Here is a 17,435-nt window from a genome sequence, read left to right on the forward strand (position 1 = left end):
ATGCAGACGGAGGTGCAGGAGGGCAGCATGCTCCTCTATTGTCTGACGCTCCCGCAGCCAAAAGAGGCCAACAGAAGAAAGAAAGAAAAAAGGTTTGAGTGAAAGAAAACATGTGCAAGCGGATGTAAAAGCCGGCATGTGTGTCTCACCTTCCGTCCCCGTCTCTGTTGTGCGGTGAGTCGCTCCAGATAAAAATAATAATAATACTAATGATAACAACAACAAAAACAAGCTTAAAATTGTCAAGTGCTAATGAGATGCGACCAGGCTCGTCTGTTTTCACTCATTCATCAGTTTCTTGCCGTGAGAGGAGGGTCGCTCCTGCTGGTCCGTGCATAAAAAAAAAAACATTACGAAAGTTCCGGAAGTGCAAAGCATCTAAACTGTTGTGGGTTTCCACCGACGCCGAATCCGCCTAACAACTAAAGTGAAGCCGCTGTCTGGTGTTGAATAACGCCAATTCACACCGTTAGACGCGTTTCTCTTCCTGTTTCTGTTAGTATGAATATGGGTTCGCTTCCCTGGCTACAAACTACAGTTGCACACTTTGTTAGTTAGCTAGTTGTCCACTTCCTTCCCGCCTCTAATTTGACAAGAAGAGAAGGAAGCAGTTGGCATCACTTCTGGGAATAATGGTAATGTATGAATAAAAAACTTGAATGTTATTTTTCTTGAATAAAACCAGAAAAAAAAATTATGCTTATTATAATACAGCGTTAACGCGAGAACACACGTTTGCTGCAATCTTGGAGAGGAATTTAGTTCGCATAAGACAGTCCCTAACCCCAACATTTAAATGAAGATAACCCTTTTTTTCTGATTATTTTAACCCCACGGAAGAGTATTAGGGCCACTAAAAAAAAAAAAGAAATTTTAGTGGCCCTGATACTCTTCCGTACTCTTCCGTATAACCCCCTCCCCCACCAAAAAAAAAACCTCCACAAATGTTAAACACCAAACTGCCATTTAAATGTCCTCATGTACACACACACACACACACACACACACACACGTACACGTGTTTTCAATTTGTGTGGATGAATGTGTCACATTCAAGCAAGCTCAACCAAACAAGCCCTCGGTAGCCGCACATTGGGGACTAACCAGGGACGCTGTGCTTTGTGGGCCATAAACGGTGGACCCGTGGCTGTGTTTAGGCACCCCAAGTCGGGGCTGTCATTCAAGTCCAAATGTGGGTCAGAGAGGAAGTGAATGGAGAACAGATGTGGGCCACACACTCTCTGATACAGTACATAAGTCAAGCCCAGTCCCGAGCGGAGGTGTAGGCGGGTGGGTCAGCCCGTGTGCTGCTGCTCTAGACTGTCCTGAATTCCCGAACATGGGGTGATTATGTAAAAACATCCGTTGGCCTTTTTTTTTTTTTTTTTTTTGATTTTTTCTGATTTAGACGCATTTCTACCATAATTTAGTGGAAAAGAGGCCCGTCTAGGCCATCCGCCGGCAAGTGTTTGCATAGTTTGCTGATTAGACGCTGTCTGCGAAATCACCGTGACTCAGCCTTTCGTAACACCAGAGCTGGGCGCATATTTGCTGCGAAGCTTTTAGCTTTTCACATCGGCGCAGGTGATGTATCACATTCAAATATGTCAGTTTCACAACTCGTTGCATAGTTCATGTTTCTGGAAAAAAAAAAAAGGAAAAAAAGAACTGCAGTCATGAAGTCACAATCACTCAGTCTACTTTTGCAGCTGCAGTAGTGACTTTTCCTTTTAGAGGAACATCCAATCAAAGATTGTCAAGAAAATGTTCCCAGAAAGAGGCAGCAGAAGAAGTGTGACAGTGGTATTTCATGGTTTACCAAAAATCCCAGTCGTGGAATTCAGTTATAGATAGTGTGTGTATGAGTGGAGAGAGTGGCGACTTTTCTAAGAGTTCTGTGGAATAGTAAAGCATTTAAGAGTCAACACGGGATTATATGATTTTTCTAAATCTGGCAAATCACGACGTCTGTGTTACGATTGTTTATGTCACGTTACTTGTAAGTGTTTTCTGCGGTCATTAAAGTATAAGCCGGAGTGTGTCAACTACAAAATCGACAATTATTTGTTTTCTTTTTGGCAGGAACATCATGTCATACCTGTCTGACGCTTCACCTGTAGCCTGAAGATACATACCGTGATAGTTTAATCTATTTGAATTGGAGCGGATTGAGGGAGATTTTTTATTTATTTATTTTTTGCTGATAATCTGACAGTTTCACTGAGACTGAACGTGAAGTGTGACCATGTCTCAGTACAAAATCTTGACTTTGTTATTTACTCTTTGTTTTTCATATTAAACTGACCAGCAGATCTCTGACTGCACACCTTAAGGTTATAACCTAATGACCGAACACGCTGTATCATCCTCCCCTGTGCTGCATTGTGCTTTCTTCTTCCTCTTCTCTCATTCATACACTGCCCCCTACTGGCTTTAACTGTGCAGTTCTGTGCGTGGCATTGGATTATGCAATGATGTTTTCGATAATGACGCGAATTGAAGAATTGATTTGAGTTGGAAATAAAAGCCGCGCCAGGTGAAATCAAATGTCTGTCTCCAACAGCTCACACACTGAGAATTTGTAACGTACAATCTTTGTATTTGTTTCAAAAAGCTTTCTAAACATTATTCATTTAAAAACAATCCTCTGACAACGAACTTGACATGCAACTGTAATTCTATTTAATCTCTTTCTGAAAGTGGTGGATAACATTAGTCATAAAAAAGCCCCAGTTCAACATGTTTACGTTGCTGAGCAGTTTCTGCCAGTCACTCTGGAGAAATATGAGCCGTTGTCATTCAGAGTGACTTTCTGAACCAGGAAGGAACAGGAGTGAGTCTCGGTTATGTTACCTCATATTGGCAGTTTGTCCCAGACACATTGATCAACTGTCTCTAAGGCCAAGGATAGTCTGGGCAGCATTGCACAACGCTGCTGTGGAAAATTCCATAAACAACACAAATCACCACAAGGGCTTATTATTGCTTTTCTTTACCATTTTTGCTTTACAGTCTCCTTTGTTTTTGTGGTTTACCTCATTTCTTTTACTGATCCATTTAATTTCTCTCTTAATTCTCCCCTAAACGTTTTCTGTCCTTTTTAAAACACGCCATATTTCAGCTACTCAATCCCTCATTGTTGCTCCATCTCATTTACCATGCCCTCCGGCAACCCCCCCCCCCTTTTTTTTTTACATCTAAAAGCAGAGCTTTCTGTCTGTGTTGCAGGGTTGCAAGTGAAGATCAGACGGTTGCCAAAATGTCAGACTAGATGAAGCACAGGTGTTGTCAGATCAGTATGAGTATGTTTGCGATTGATTTTAGGTATGTGTGAGCGACTGATGAGAAGGACAGCACAGGCTGCTCAGGAAATTGGAATAAGTGTCACATTTTTATGCATTTTCTCTCTCTCTCTCTCTCTCTCTCTCTCTCTCTCTCTCTCTCTCTCTCTCTCTCTCTCTGACAGTTAATTCCCATCTCCTGTCAGTTTTAGGCCACCTCTCTTCTCCCGTGACAAGAATTTGATATGAAATGGGACCGCATGCTGCACACAGGCAAGAAAACTCACAAACTTCATCAACAAGCAGAAACAATACAACCTGACCTGACAACCTTTTGTTTCTCCAAAGTACTGCTTTCATCTGCATCCTGCTTTTATATTCATTTTTATGCTGCATGAGTTAACTTAAAGTGGTACTTTATTCTGTGCCACTCAATCAAATATGCAAACACCACTGTAGTCAACAATGCAGAAACTCAAAATAGTTGCTTTTTGGTATTAAAATTACTTAATAGGAAAAAATAATCATTGCTGAGACCAAAAAAAACATTTTAGTTCTATTTTCGACAGGCCCATCTCCAACTGCAGCTTTCCTATTTTTACTGCTTCCAACAAGTCTCCCTGTCACCCTTAAAAAAAACAGCAACTCTGAACATTTGATGTTTAAAGCAAAACCAACAAAGAGGCTATGAAAGCTTCATTTAAGCAGATGGGAATGTACAGTATTCTGCCTTATTATTCCAAGTCCAACAAATCCATAGTCCTATTCAGCTGTTATTACGATTCATTTATTGATTTCTCTCATGGAACTATTGCATCATGCCACTGAAGGGAATGTCGTAGTGATGGTTCAATCACAGTCTGGACTTTGACTTGTGTAGTCGTCAAGTCGACACTAGATGGAGACACTCTTCCTCCAATACTGCACTCGTGACGGAGGACATCAGTGTGGTAAAGGTGTGTATAAGCCCACACGCCAGGGACCTGAGTGACGTGTATTTGTTGTAGCAACTGAGCAAACCTAGTTATTTTCTTAGGAACTGACCATCAAACTTTGAAGTTGGGCAAAAATTATGATTCTGACTTTCACTTCCCCGTGCGTATTTCAACAGACTGTATAAAATATGTGGCCATAAGCGGTCAGGGGGATGACACTGAGTGGTTTATGGAAGTCTGTGTTGGAGTCTGAAGTTTGACATTTGATTTTCTTTTTTCTTTCTTCCCCTGGAAAATGATAATTTCCTCAGAGGATGTGGGAGAGCCTTTATCTGAGCATAGATCGCTTAAGCATCTAAATGGGAACATGATGACAATAAACACCATAACTAAAGCCTGAGACTGTAAACCAATTAGGAAATGGGAATGGGGGCCCTTCTGGCATATTAGAAAAGCGTATACACAAACTTTGGACTTGCAACCAGTGGGTTAACCCTCTCGGGCGGCACAGTGGTGCAGTAGTTAGCATTGTCGCCTCACATCGAGAAGGTTCTGGGTTGGAATTTACCAACAAATGTTGTGTGTTCTTTGCATGGCTTCCCCCCCCCCCCCATGCCAAAAATGTGCTCTTTAGGAGAAGTTGGGACTCTAAATTGGTATGAATGGTTGTCTGTCTCTATATGTGAGCCCTTTGATGGACTGGCAACTTGCATTTTTATATGTGTATATATATATGTGTGTGTGTGTGTATAGATATATGTGTGTATATATGTATGTGTGTGTATATATATATATATGTGTGTATATATGTATGTGTGTGTGTGTATATATACATATATATGTGTGTGTGTATATAAAAATATGTGTGTATATATATGTGTGTGTGTGTGTGTATATATATGTGTGTGTATCTGTATGTGTGTATGTATATATGTGTATGTGTGTATGTATATATGTGTGTGTGTGTATATATATGTGTATATATGTATATATGTGTGTATGTATATGTATGTATATATGTATGATATATGTGTATATGTGTATATATGTATGTATATATATATATACACACACCTATACATATGTGTGTATATTTTTATATATACAGATACACACACACACTATATGTGTGTGTGTGTGTGTGTGTGTGTATGCATGTATATATTATGTGAAGCCCAGAAAACATCCAGAAAGTTTGACTGATATTCAGGAATGACAGAAAAAGAACCTCAGATTTGTCTTTCTTCTCTACTGTGTGTATGTGTGTGTGTGTGTGTGTGTGTGTGTGTGTGTGTGTGTGTGTGTGTGTGTGTGTGTTTTACAGCAGAGAGGATATCACGTGTCTGCTTGGTTGCTCATTTATCAGCTCTGCCATATGCTGCTTTATGTAAAAACAGAGTCTTGTTGAGAGGCCGTATGTCAAATCTAATACGAATAATAAACAGTACATGAGTTCCCCCTTAAAGGAGAAAGATTCATTAACTTCAGCCTTTCGTTAAACACAACCTTTTGCTCACATTAATTCCAGGTTTATTGCCAACATACTTGTAGGATTTCCACCTGTCTGAATCTTCAGTGTCTTAACTAGTTCTTCAGCCCTTTGTTTTTAAGGTGGCGCAGAACTTATGCTATGATTTTCAGTTCGGGTCATGTTTGGTATGGTGCCTTTCGGATCACATGGATCAGATTTCAGGGGTGCTTGTGTGTGACTGACACAGGTTTTCCAAGCACAGCCTGAATCAGAAGCACTCTTGATAGTTTCTCAAAGCAGTTGCCACAGTCACACGCCGTAACATGAGCTAAAGACGTAGTGCTTGCCTACTCTGCTAATGAAGAAGAAGGGTTTTAAAATGATGCGGTAGCTCGACAAATGGTATGATTAAGTGTCACACACTTATTTTTCTCTCATGTTTCCATCTCCATCCTTCTTCCAGGGTGAAAGCGGTAATTTGCTGGCAGCTTCTGGCACTTTCATTCTCTCTCACACACACACAAAAAGCCGTTGGAGCTCCACTATCAACGATGTACATAGAAGCAATGAACGATTGTCTTCTCACACGCTAACGTCCGCAGCTTAATGCCATCTCAGTTGCTAATTCAGCCCGCATATGTTCAAGCGGAACTCTGCATATTTTTGAAAAAGGAACTTGTGCTAAAATACAACAGAAAAACCATCGCTGTCCTCCACTTTGCTGCTGTTACTACAACTAAAACAGATGGTATGAAAGCCCAAGACTGTTGAGTATGTCAGAAAAATGGTGGTAATGTTGAGAAAAGGCTGTTGTTATGCCTGGCTCATGACAAATGGTTGTGGAAGGGCTGCTGATTGAATAGGCTGTTCAGTATGTACTGATACATTCAGCTCCAGTTAAATTTAGACTCTTGAAACTTGATGAGCCTGACAGAGGTTCTGTGACCGGTGAGGGAATGTTTTCCTCCTTCATGCCCACCTGCTGTTTTTTTGTTTGTTTGTTTTTTTTTTGGGGGGGGGGGTACTATAATGCTCTTTTGTATTGCGATGGTGACCTGCTGAGTTGTTTTGTTATGTCTCAGGCCCAAAGTGAGTGAAATTGTTCCAATATTTGGGTTGCATCCTTGTCATTAAGGACAAAATTTGGGTCCAGTTGAGAACCACTTGGTTAAAAAGCAGGTGTTTGCTATTTCTGTCACTAAGTTTACTGCTGATATTCTAAATACAGTCACTAGGTTTTGGAAAACAGACCAAATTAGCCTCCCACCTGGCACATCAGCAGCCGTTTCTGTCACTGTGGGAGAGCACGCTCTCTATATTATACACCAGGTTTGTGCGTGTGAAGAAACTCAGAGTTTAGAGAGGGTGGATTCTTGAGGATGGACAGAAGCATCCCTGTTCTGGTAGCTTTTAGTTGCTTGTTCAAAGTTCTGTGCTTCATGCATTAGAACATTCTGGACCAAGATTGGCTTTTGTGCAAGGATGGTGACGCCAGACAATCCTTGCATTGGCCAAGAATTGTTTAAGTCTGGATGATCGAATTAAACTAGATGGTGTCAGATGTTATTCTTGAGAAGCAGTTACACCTTGAATTAAATTCAAGTGGCCATAGGTAGACAGTTCAGGTCAGTGCTCAGGGACTTGCCCTTTTTTAGTGATCAAAACATGTTGGTTCATTCTAGACCGTTTGTAAGGGTTTCCCTCTGCATACTGGGAAGGGCAAGTGATAGTCATGACCAGGAGTGAGAAGTTAGTTGGTGTGCAAAGTCAGTTAAGGCATGATTTATGTATTGACTGTGGCAAAACCAGAAAACCGATCTGATCTGAGAATTATCTTTGTGGTGGTTCATGCGAGAAATGGAAGTAATAAGGCTCAGCTATTAGCCATACTATCCAGTCACACATCAATCACAGCCATTCTTATTATAGGCCATTTTCCCAGCAGCCATTTTGACTTGCGCTAGCAGGGTAAACACAAGAGTAACTGACATTAATTATGGCCCCTCTTGTATTGAGTGTCACGGCTATTCCAGCAAAATCAGCCTTGGACTACTAAAATGGAACAAGGCCATAATTAGTCCTATTAATTACACCTATGTTGACACGTCAAAATGTCTGCTGTGAAAAGGGCCTATTGGCAGTCTGTTTAAATTATATACCCTCATACACTGATCCCTCCCACATTACTGCTGCTGCTGTCAACAGCCCATCCCCCACTTTTATTTGAGAATCCCAACGTCGTTCATATGTTACTTTTGGGCGTTTTCGAGAACGCCCGTAGCATTTTGCTCCCTGTTTCAGCTTAGCATGAGTACACTGAGCGTCTTGAGAGTAGAGTTGTTGGCCTCGAGTATTTCCATTTTTTGCAATAAATGGTTCAATCCATGGTGAGGGAGGTCATGGCTGTGGGAATGGAGATGGTTGTTGCTCCAGCAAGATAAGAACCAAGGACTGAGGTCTTCAACCACAAACAACTGAGCTGCTTCAATGAAATGGCTGGTCTTAAAAACCACCTGGAGGTTGGTGAAGTGGATGATTACATAAGAGAAAAAGCAGCCTGTTTAATAGCAGTAGAGCAGAATGGAAATAAAGATATATTTCTCAACTTGAGCAGGTGGGGTTTTTTGAGCAGGGGGAAGGGTGGGGTGGGGGTCTGAGGTGATTTGGAATGCAGTAGCAGTCGGTGTTTCTTGGTGTTTGACTAATGCAGTTAAATTACACCATGACTCACAGGCTGTAGCCATCCTGAAGCCTTTGCTTGCCAACATCACTTTATTTCTTCCAATAGGAAGCCGCCCTGGCACAGAAACTCTGTTTATATGAAACTTTCCAAGGTGGCTGGAGGATTTCCTGAGTAGCTGTCCAGGGGGACAACTCATACATCAGGAACAAATGTGTTCAACCACGTCAACTAGAAAACAAACACTTCTGTCGGAATGTGCTGTGTGATCACGCTGTGACCTCGTATTCCCACTTTACCCTCTTATTGTGTTCCTTATGCTACCTACTTCTTCTTCCCCATTAAAAAAAATCCCAAATGCATGAATATGCAAATAGATTTATTGACACAAATTCAACTTCAGGACCCGAGGACTAACTTCCAAACACCTCTTGAAGTCTGACGTGTGTCTCAGACTCATTCCTCAAAGTGAATCTCTCAAACATTCAACTGTGTGAAAATGAATGAAAACACTGTCTGTGACCGACTTTGAAAGTGGCTAAACCTTTCGTCATTGTCTGCTCTGCTGCAGGACACGCTGCCCAAACAGAATGCTGACAAGGACCAAATCTTTCCCATCAAACACATTAGAGTAATTAATTCTGCATTCAGGGGTTGAAAAAGGGGAGGGGTGCCACCTCTTGTCAGACATTGTTTAAGAGAAATGAGTGCACATTGATGCTTTCTAACAAAGTTGAGTTGAATTTTTAAACTGAAGCGTGATCCACTTCCCTTTGTATGAGCTGACATTTGGACTATAATGTGGTTGACCTTTTTTGGAATAAAAGACTCTGCTTTATTGTGCAGTGATGAAACTGTGGTCATCAGTAAGGCGACACACTACAAGGCTAAAGTTAATGTGCAGTAAGTCAGCAGCTGTAAACAAGGTCATTACAAGGCTAATAACCTATCACATGCTAACAAACTCAGCTCCTGGTAAATAGACCTCGCTGATGGGATTGAGATGTTCACTTATAAAGGAGCTGACAATACTGGGGATCCCTCTTGTGGAAGACATTTTGGTGCGTCACTTTTCTGGGTGATGATATTGAGCAACTTACGGCATACAGTGGTGTTTGAATATTGCCCCGTGGTCACATAGTTTACCCCAATGACCTGCAGATTGAGATGAAGCTGTTGCCAGTCTTCATGGCCACAGTGATGACCGACATCAACACAGACATTATCAGGACACAAAGGAGGAACAAAGCCATGAAGTAAAGAGAGCAGAGATGGAGAAGTGGAGATTCATACTGGATATTATCATGAGCAATGTGATGTAGCTGGGCGACCTTGTCAGAGGACTTGGAGGAACTTCAGGAAGTTGATCTATTTCAAGGAGACATGGATACAAGAAGATGCTACCAATGGACCCTTTGGCTACTGTAGAGTACTTTTAAATGTTTTGGATGGACAGAAATAATTCACAAGTGGAAAGAATTGGTGGGGTTTTGCCAACTACAGCAACAGATGGTGCCACCAGGGTTGCGCTATGGAATCTCTCTGCAGCCCTAACGTAAAACTGTTGGCTAATGTTACGTCTGTACTACATGCCGATGAGTTGCTGCTGTCAATGCCTGACTTTGCACCCTTGCACTTTCCTAATGATCTGTGTGAATGTGAGACTAGGGATGTAATGCCGAACCATAAACACAGTTCAATACACAACCCGAGGTTCAAGTTTTGCGTTCCCAAAGAAGCAAATGATATGTTAGATTGTGCGCAGACATAAATGCAGGGACAGCCGAGTAGCTCCTCTCGTGCTGAACAAGCACAGAATAGCATTTATTCACATGGCTCTTACAATGGCGACTGTTAATGACCGCAAAACACTGTAGCAACTATGTTTGTATTTGTACATTTCAGCTAATGCGGAGATATGTTTCTTCTCTGTAACGTCCAATGAACCACACCAAAACCAAAATCCTGACCCAAATCCTGCAATAAAAAGCGAACGCTGGGCTCTCTAGACTGTTACTAGACAATTATTTCTTCGTTTCCAACTGTTTTAAAAATTGAATTGTTCAGTTCCTTGCATGGCTCAGTAAAGGTTTTGGGATTCTGAGTAAGTGGTTGCTGGTGCTGACTAGCAATCTTGAGTCAGGAGAGGTTTAGAAAATATGGTCAACGCAGCATCATGTGTGACAGGACTCCGTAGCTTCTCTGAAGGTTGATGGGATGTGAGGGGTTGCAATTCATAACTTCACTGCTTTATAACAATTAGAATCATCCTTGCATACAAACATATTGTTGACTTTTTGTCCTCCAATTTGAATTTAAAAGAAGATCTGGTAGGATTTGAGTTAAATGGCTACCCGAAAAGTGAAAAAACTTGAAAAATTGTCCGAAATGTTGTTGCAGGATAAAATATTGAGGAAAAGCAAATGAGCGGTGAAGTAGATACATATCATCTCTGTATTGTGGCTTGTATGTGTGAAAGAGGTCGAGGTCGAAAGGGGATTAAGAAACCCTGGACGGAGAGGAGACACATGACAGGGCGGGCAGGCGTTTGTTGCTACCTAAGGACCTAGTCAAGTGAAAATGCTGATTGAGGTCTGCACCGCCTATCAATCAGTCAACCGTTCACAGTTGACCAATAAGGTTTGTCTGCTTGGCCTGTTGCTTAGAGTGAAGTGCAGGTCTGGCACATTGCTCATTTTAATCTCTTTAAGTATTTGCCCCTGCAGGAGCGTCAGTGAGTCAGTCTGTCAAAATGATCGATTCTGCCGTAGAGTATTTCCAGGACTCTCTGCTGGAGCAGGAAACCATATACGAGATCAGAAACCGGATGTTGAATTCCTCAATTCATCAGCTGCCTCATAATAGCAGAATGAAAAGAGGTTGCTTGGACTCCTGCCATCACTGCCTGGTACTGTAGGAATGACAAATGTTTCTTCTTTTTTTTTTTAACCATTGCCCCTGCTCTAAAAGACAATTGCAAAGTTGGCTTTGCTCAGCGTGGTTGAGCAAGTCTCAACAGGTGTTTTCATTTTGAGGTTGTTGTTTCAGGCCGAAAACTTGTACAAGTTTAAAGGTTTTGACCAATTTGATGGAGACAGAGACAAAGAAAAATGACCATATAACTCATGAATGGAAGCGGTGATTTGTAATGTGATGCAAATGCAACATGTAAGTCATATACAGTAGGACACCTTGGTAGTTTGGGTGGAAGAACTTGCTTGTCTCTTTCATGGCCAGTTCTCCCTTATAATACACACACACACACACTTTCTGCATCAAATCTGCGAAAGCTCCATATACAACACGTTTGGAAAAACTCATGAATGACATCTGTTCTTAAAAAGTTTGAATAATCGAAGATCCACCTGCTTTACTGTGTGAGCTTCATACTTTAAAAGCTGCCATAATCTATTTTTGTACTATCAATGGATCATGTGACTCCATACCAGCGAGAGGCGCAGTCATACGTGGCAAACCCACAGAGAATTATCACCTGATTCGCTTCATCTTCATGTGAGTGTTTCAGCTTCTCTCAGCTCATCTGCTCTTATCTGTGTCAGTTTGAGGCTGTTTTCAGCTAAAGTGCTTGATAAAATTAGCAACCGTGTTGGCAGTAAAACACGTCAGATAGATAACGATATATCTTCCTCTCGAGTTGTTGGAGACCCAAACTGAGCCAAGGGCAGAGGGAACACCGGACTTGTTAGCCTGCCTGGTAATATGACTCCAAATGAATGAAATATTCTAAAAGAAGAAGAAGAAGAAGAAGAATGTCACCAATTATCAATCGCAGGACGTGCAGGTTTGGCACTGAATGCGATGGAAATTCAATGCTGAATTTGAGATGCAGGTCAAAGATCTGCAGCCTCCTAAAAATATGAATGATTTGCCACAATCCATAATTTCATTGTCAACAACAACATCAGACGAAGGAAGAAAAACTACAAGGGGTTCCTAACGTTAAGTCATCTCTAATTCATGATATCAGGAAGACCTTAAAGGAAAAGTCCCTTCAAATAAATCAACACCTCTCTCAAACACATTCAGTAGACACTGATCATTGTTTTTCTCCACGAATGGATCATTGCTGGATTTTTGCTGCCTCAGTTATAAATGGATGCATCTACTATGATGGTAACTGACTAAACAGCAATTGGATGTTTATGCAGTCCAAGTCACTGGCGGGGTTTTATTGAATGCTAGTCTGACCTCAGAGGGAGACACTGGACTGGCTTACTTTGCTACTGCTGTTGTGTAAAACGGGATTTGATCACAATTTCAATTCGCTTTTTTGTTTTATTCAAACCCTCCAAGTCTTAATAATACATATTTGTCTCTGAATATTTGCCGTAATTGTGTTTTGTTCTTGCAGCTTCTACATACTTTTCATAAAGGTCTCATTTTAATCATTGCAATTATCATGGGTCGCAAGTACTTGCTCAATGAGTGGGATGTTTTTTAAGACTGACGTTTAGTCATTGAAATAACTTTGAATAATCTTTCTCTTAGAACTCATGAATTCGTTTTTATCACGCAACACTTATTTTTAATCCTTGCAGATGAAGTGAGTCTCCAACAATACCAGCAGCTGCTCTAGAACACAATCCTCTTTTTATATGAATGGAATCAGGATAAACAGTGAGTATCCAGCAGGTGTGTAACACCACGCAGTCTTTTTAGACACGTGATGCTCCAGTGCAGTCGATCCTGACGTTGTCTGCGCGTTCACGTCACTCCTCCTGCCCTTCCTCAAGTCAGAAATTGCCACGTGGATGCGCATGCACGCTCCCACCGTGTCCTCTTTCACTCTACTCTTCTCAGCATCGACAGAAGAAGCGCGTCACCGCCTCTGTGGTTGCGCACTTCTGCGCTTCACACAACCAACCTGTGAACTCTGGAGTAGAAAGATGGGGTTAATTTTAGGCGTCATTCAGACTTCTAGGCCCTTTTATTCAAATGATGATGCTGATTCCCACGTGGTTTGGTTCTGTATTGACGTAAAATGCACTTTTCATCCCAATTTCACGCCTTACATACCCTTAAAATGAATTTGTGACGTCTTGTAACGCTGTAAAAAATCTCTAGTTGATCGTTCTCGCTACCTGCTGCGATGAGCAAGGTGCCGCTTAACCGTCGATGAGGTGTTTTCAGGTCACGCATGAATAGCACCCTCAGCAATAACTGAATTACCTCCTATATTTGTATAAATTTACCATATTTAGGATTCGAAGATGTTCCATTCATACCTGGTTGCATTGTAATCTTGCCCCCGCGGGGCTAATTTAATTTTAATCTAATCTAATCTCGCTCTCCCTCGCCTCTCATGCTTGTATTTCTCATACCGTGGACGTGGCCGCGCCGCTCGCTCCCGTCACACGTCAGGAAACAGCCTACTGGTGCTGAGGCTGACGAGGATGATGATGATGATGGCGGTGATGGAGGCGCAACGCTGAGTTCGCTCTCCCGGGTTTCTCTCCCTTTTCCCGTCCATTCTTTTTTTTTTTTGAACACATAACTGGAGGGACAAGAAGGCGACATAATATCGAAACCTCCTATTTGAGCGTCTTCCTCTCTTCACCTCCCTCCTGTCTCCTGAGCCGAGACCGAGATGGGGAACGAGGCGAGCATGGAGGGCGGCGGGCAGCCCGGTGATCCGGGAGCCACCGGGATGGGGTCGGTGATGCCCGGAGGACCCGGGTCGGTGGCAGGACAACACATGAAACCGGTCAACGGCTCCGCTGCCGGGGGAGGGATGGGAGTCGGAGGCCCCGGGATGGGAATGACGAGGTAGGAGCAGCAGTGGTGGAGGTGTTCGCTGGATCTGGGTACTCCATTCCAGCGTGTACTGCACAGATGCACAGATATTATATGTTGCCAAGTGTTTCCCTGTACGGGGAGATGTTGTGGTGTGTAGGGGGGGAGTGACAGCAAGCCCTGAACTGCAATGGGAAGCCGTAGTAGAGCTGTCCGTGGTGCTGAAACGCTCCAAGCTGCACCTCCCGGGCGGCTCAGTAACATGCCCCGGTTCCTTTAACGGCGCCTGACATTGTATGAGGTGGCTTCAACCCAGCATGCGCCAGTGCTCTCTGCGTTGCTCTCAGATAGGATTTTTATTATCATGTGCTGTAGTAGTATTCCCTCTCTTTGAAAAGCTGCAAACAAACAAACAAACAAACAAAAAAACTCACACCTGAGCTTTTCTCGCGATTGCTTGTTTTTAAGTCTGCAGTTTTATGATTTTATGTGATGCAGGTGGATGCTTGAAGCGTCTTCGCACGGTTTCCGCATGGGTGAGGGGAGGATACGTGTGCGTGCGTGTGCTCTGAAGGGGCTTGCCTGGATATGTAGGCGTGTGTATGTGTGTGTGTGTGGGATGATGATGATGATGTGTGTCATACTGGTAGTATCACGCAGGAGCCTCAAACTGTCTCACCACAGCAGCTAAATCAAACCTTACTACTGCTTTTCTTCATAGCATTTCAAACTGCGATCTATTACAGCATGTTCGGCTCACATGTTTCGACTCATCATCACATTTTCCCGCTCGCTAATATTGAATATGAATGCAAATGAGTCGCCGATGAGACAACAAGCATGTCATATAAAGCTGACACAAAGCTGCCCCCCACCCTCCTTCGTTCCTTTAGCTTGTCCAGGAACACCAGTTCACTGCGCCGCTTCATCCTACACTGTCTGCTGTAAAGAAACCTAATCATGTTGACGCTTTGTAGAAATAAAACAGAGGTGGTGCTGCAGCTGGCCTAAAGACACACACACGCACACAGTCACACACATGCACACACACGCACACACACACACACACACACACACACACACACACACACACACACCAGAGTCTGTTGACAGGTTATATTTAGAACACATCCCAGGTTTGATTCATGCCTCTGTAGCAAAAGAGGAACAGAGCAACACAGGCATATCCATCATTATATAACACAGAGACTCAGAGAGCGGCTGACAGCTTAAGCTGGCGTCTGATGAACAACAGCAGGATCGAACATGCTCACAGGCATTATTTGAGTGTTACTCGTTACATGGACTGCACACACATCTAGTCGCCTTCATCAAATATTTGGTGTCTACAGGTTTTCAGTATCCCTCCAAAAGAAAATGTAAAGGGGGCGGGGGCTGCAGCATGCAGCGTCTCACATTAAGTATTTATAACGCTGTAATATAAGGCCATGTGAACAGATTGAATCACGTGCAGAGCGTGTTTGCACAACCCTCGCCCCCCTCCCTTTCTCTCTCTCTCTCTCTCACACACACACAAACACACACACACACACACTCCCTTCCTCTCTTTCACCGCTCTGCCTGACTGCTTGTTCATATCGCTCTCTACTGCTCTGCATTTCCTCTGCACAGGCTTTGCCTCTCTCTCTCTCTTTCTCTCTCTCTCTCTCTCGCTCGCCTTCTCCCTCTTTCTCTGTATATCCTTCAAACACTTTCATGCTTTAAGAAAGGCAATGTTATTCTCTCATCTATTTCCTCAAATCTTGCTGCACCTTACCTTTTTTTTTTCATTTTCTCTCTCTTTCTCACACTGCTAAACAACCCCATTTGGTTCTATTTTGCACGACTAATAATGAGAATGTAAAGCAACAAGGCACATGAATGGAATGAAAATCCCAAAACGAACAATGTGGTTAATTTTTTTCTCAGTATTTTTAGATTTTCTGATCATATCCAAGCCACTGGACACTCATAAATCTTTAAAAATACATTAGAAATAGGTAGTTATATAAATAACCAGAGGAGTGTACACCTCTGCCACAGCCCCAGAAAAAAGCTTTTTCCTGCTTTGGGAAAATAGCCCTAAAATGTAATGGGTTTTTGCTTCTTGGCCCTTTACCAAGTGCTTCCCCGATGTAGTTTTTGCCTAATCCTGACAAACAGATGCAGGCAAATAACTTCATTGGTGGAATAAGATATATAAGCTGTCACAATGCTGTGATTAGTTTTTAGTTAAGTGGAAAAATCAGGATTTCTAAATTTAGAGAAGCATTGCGGTTTGTGGATCAAATTCTTTTAAGATTAAGGGACAGATATCCTGGTTTTAGTCGGTGTTTCAAATTAGCATTAGCTATAAACAATATGATACATGCATGGGATTCTATCATGTTTCTCTCAGTAATATTGCCCCTTGATTTACTCATTTGCCGTCTGTGTAAGTAGAACTAGATTCTGGCAGCAGGACGGTGCAGCAAATGGTGCTCGTACAGGAATGCAAAGTACACTGGTTTAGATGAGATTCCAACAGATTTTTTTCATTCTTTTGGATGTCCTAGTTTGAGAGAAGGGTTCATTCATGACGTGATCTTTTTCGGTGTATCACTATTTATTAAAATGTAATGAATCAACCCTCCAATATTACCTGCTGACTCCACCAGTCATTTATTGGTTGTCTTGCTTGCTATGCATGGGCACATGCGCCTATCAGGGTAGCCGACATGCAGCAGAGGGTGCAGTAACTACGTGTGGGGTTAGGAGTTGAATCAGAACATTTGAATAATATCGATATAAACATTAAGCGTTTATTCACACTTTTTTGTGTATTAATTTTCTCCCAACATTCATCAGTGACTGGGTTTCCATCCACATGCAGATGTTGAAGAATCCCATCAGAATAGAGATGGAAACACCAAAATTTAAAAAAAAACAAAAACCTTGACGACGCTCAGGTGGTCGAGTAGTTCGCATGTCACATCCACAGCTGACCCTGGTTCAGATCCCGGCTGGAGGCCCTATGCTGCATGTTACACCCCCCCCCCCCCCCCCCAGTTTCCCCCCCCAAAAAATTCCTCTTATTCAGACTTAAGTATTAAGTATCTATGCTCGCTTGATGTGACTTTTGATTGTGCGAAAAACAGTCAATGCACAAACTGGAATATGGAAAAAAAGAGTTTAGTGAATGAGCTCTGACGTAGGCAAGATTGAACTCACGCGACTGATGTTGCCATAATGTTCAGTCATAATCGTGTACGTTGCCAGAGCGACAACTTCTTTTGTTTCTCGTTTGTAATCACTAATTCTCATTTTATTAAAGC

The 17,435-nt window shown here is 42.3% G+C and overlaps 2 protein-coding genes across 6 annotated transcripts in view; one reads left to right on the plus strand and one right to left on the minus strand.

Annotated features, from left to right (window-relative positions):
- Window positions 1–517, minus strand: part of LOC147256362 (helicase ARIP4-like) — a 59,579-nt gene extending 59,062 nt beyond the window's left edge. For both annotated transcript variants that reach the window (XM_086214283.1, XM_086214282.1), the window contains exon 1: window positions 150–517. The gene's annotated coding sequence lies outside the window, so the exon portion shown is untranslated. The remainder of the gene's footprint in view (window positions 1–149) is intronic.
- A 13,247-nt stretch (window positions 518–13,764) lies between these two features.
- The window catches only part of bsna (bassoon presynaptic cytomatrix protein a), a 134,267-nt gene continuing 130,596 nt past the window's right edge, over window positions 13,765–17,435 (plus strand). For all 4 annotated transcript variants that reach the window (XM_086214286.1, XM_086214287.1, XM_086214289.1 and 1 more), the window contains exon 1: window positions 13,765–14,154. In XM_086214286.1, the coding sequence (XP_086070412.1) occupies window positions 13,976–14,154 (179 nt within the window). In that variant the 5' untranslated portion in view covers window positions 13,765–13,975. The remainder of the gene's footprint in view (window positions 14,155–17,435) is intronic.

This window comes from Aulostomus chinensis, chromosome 9, assembly GCF_037954235.1.
Source record: "Aulostomus chinensis isolate RoL2024-O1b breed Wild chromosome 9, RoL_Achi_v1.0, whole genome shotgun sequence".
NCBI classification, from domain to species: domain Eukaryota; kingdom Metazoa; phylum Chordata; class Actinopteri; order Syngnathiformes; family Aulostomidae; genus Aulostomus; species Aulostomus chinensis.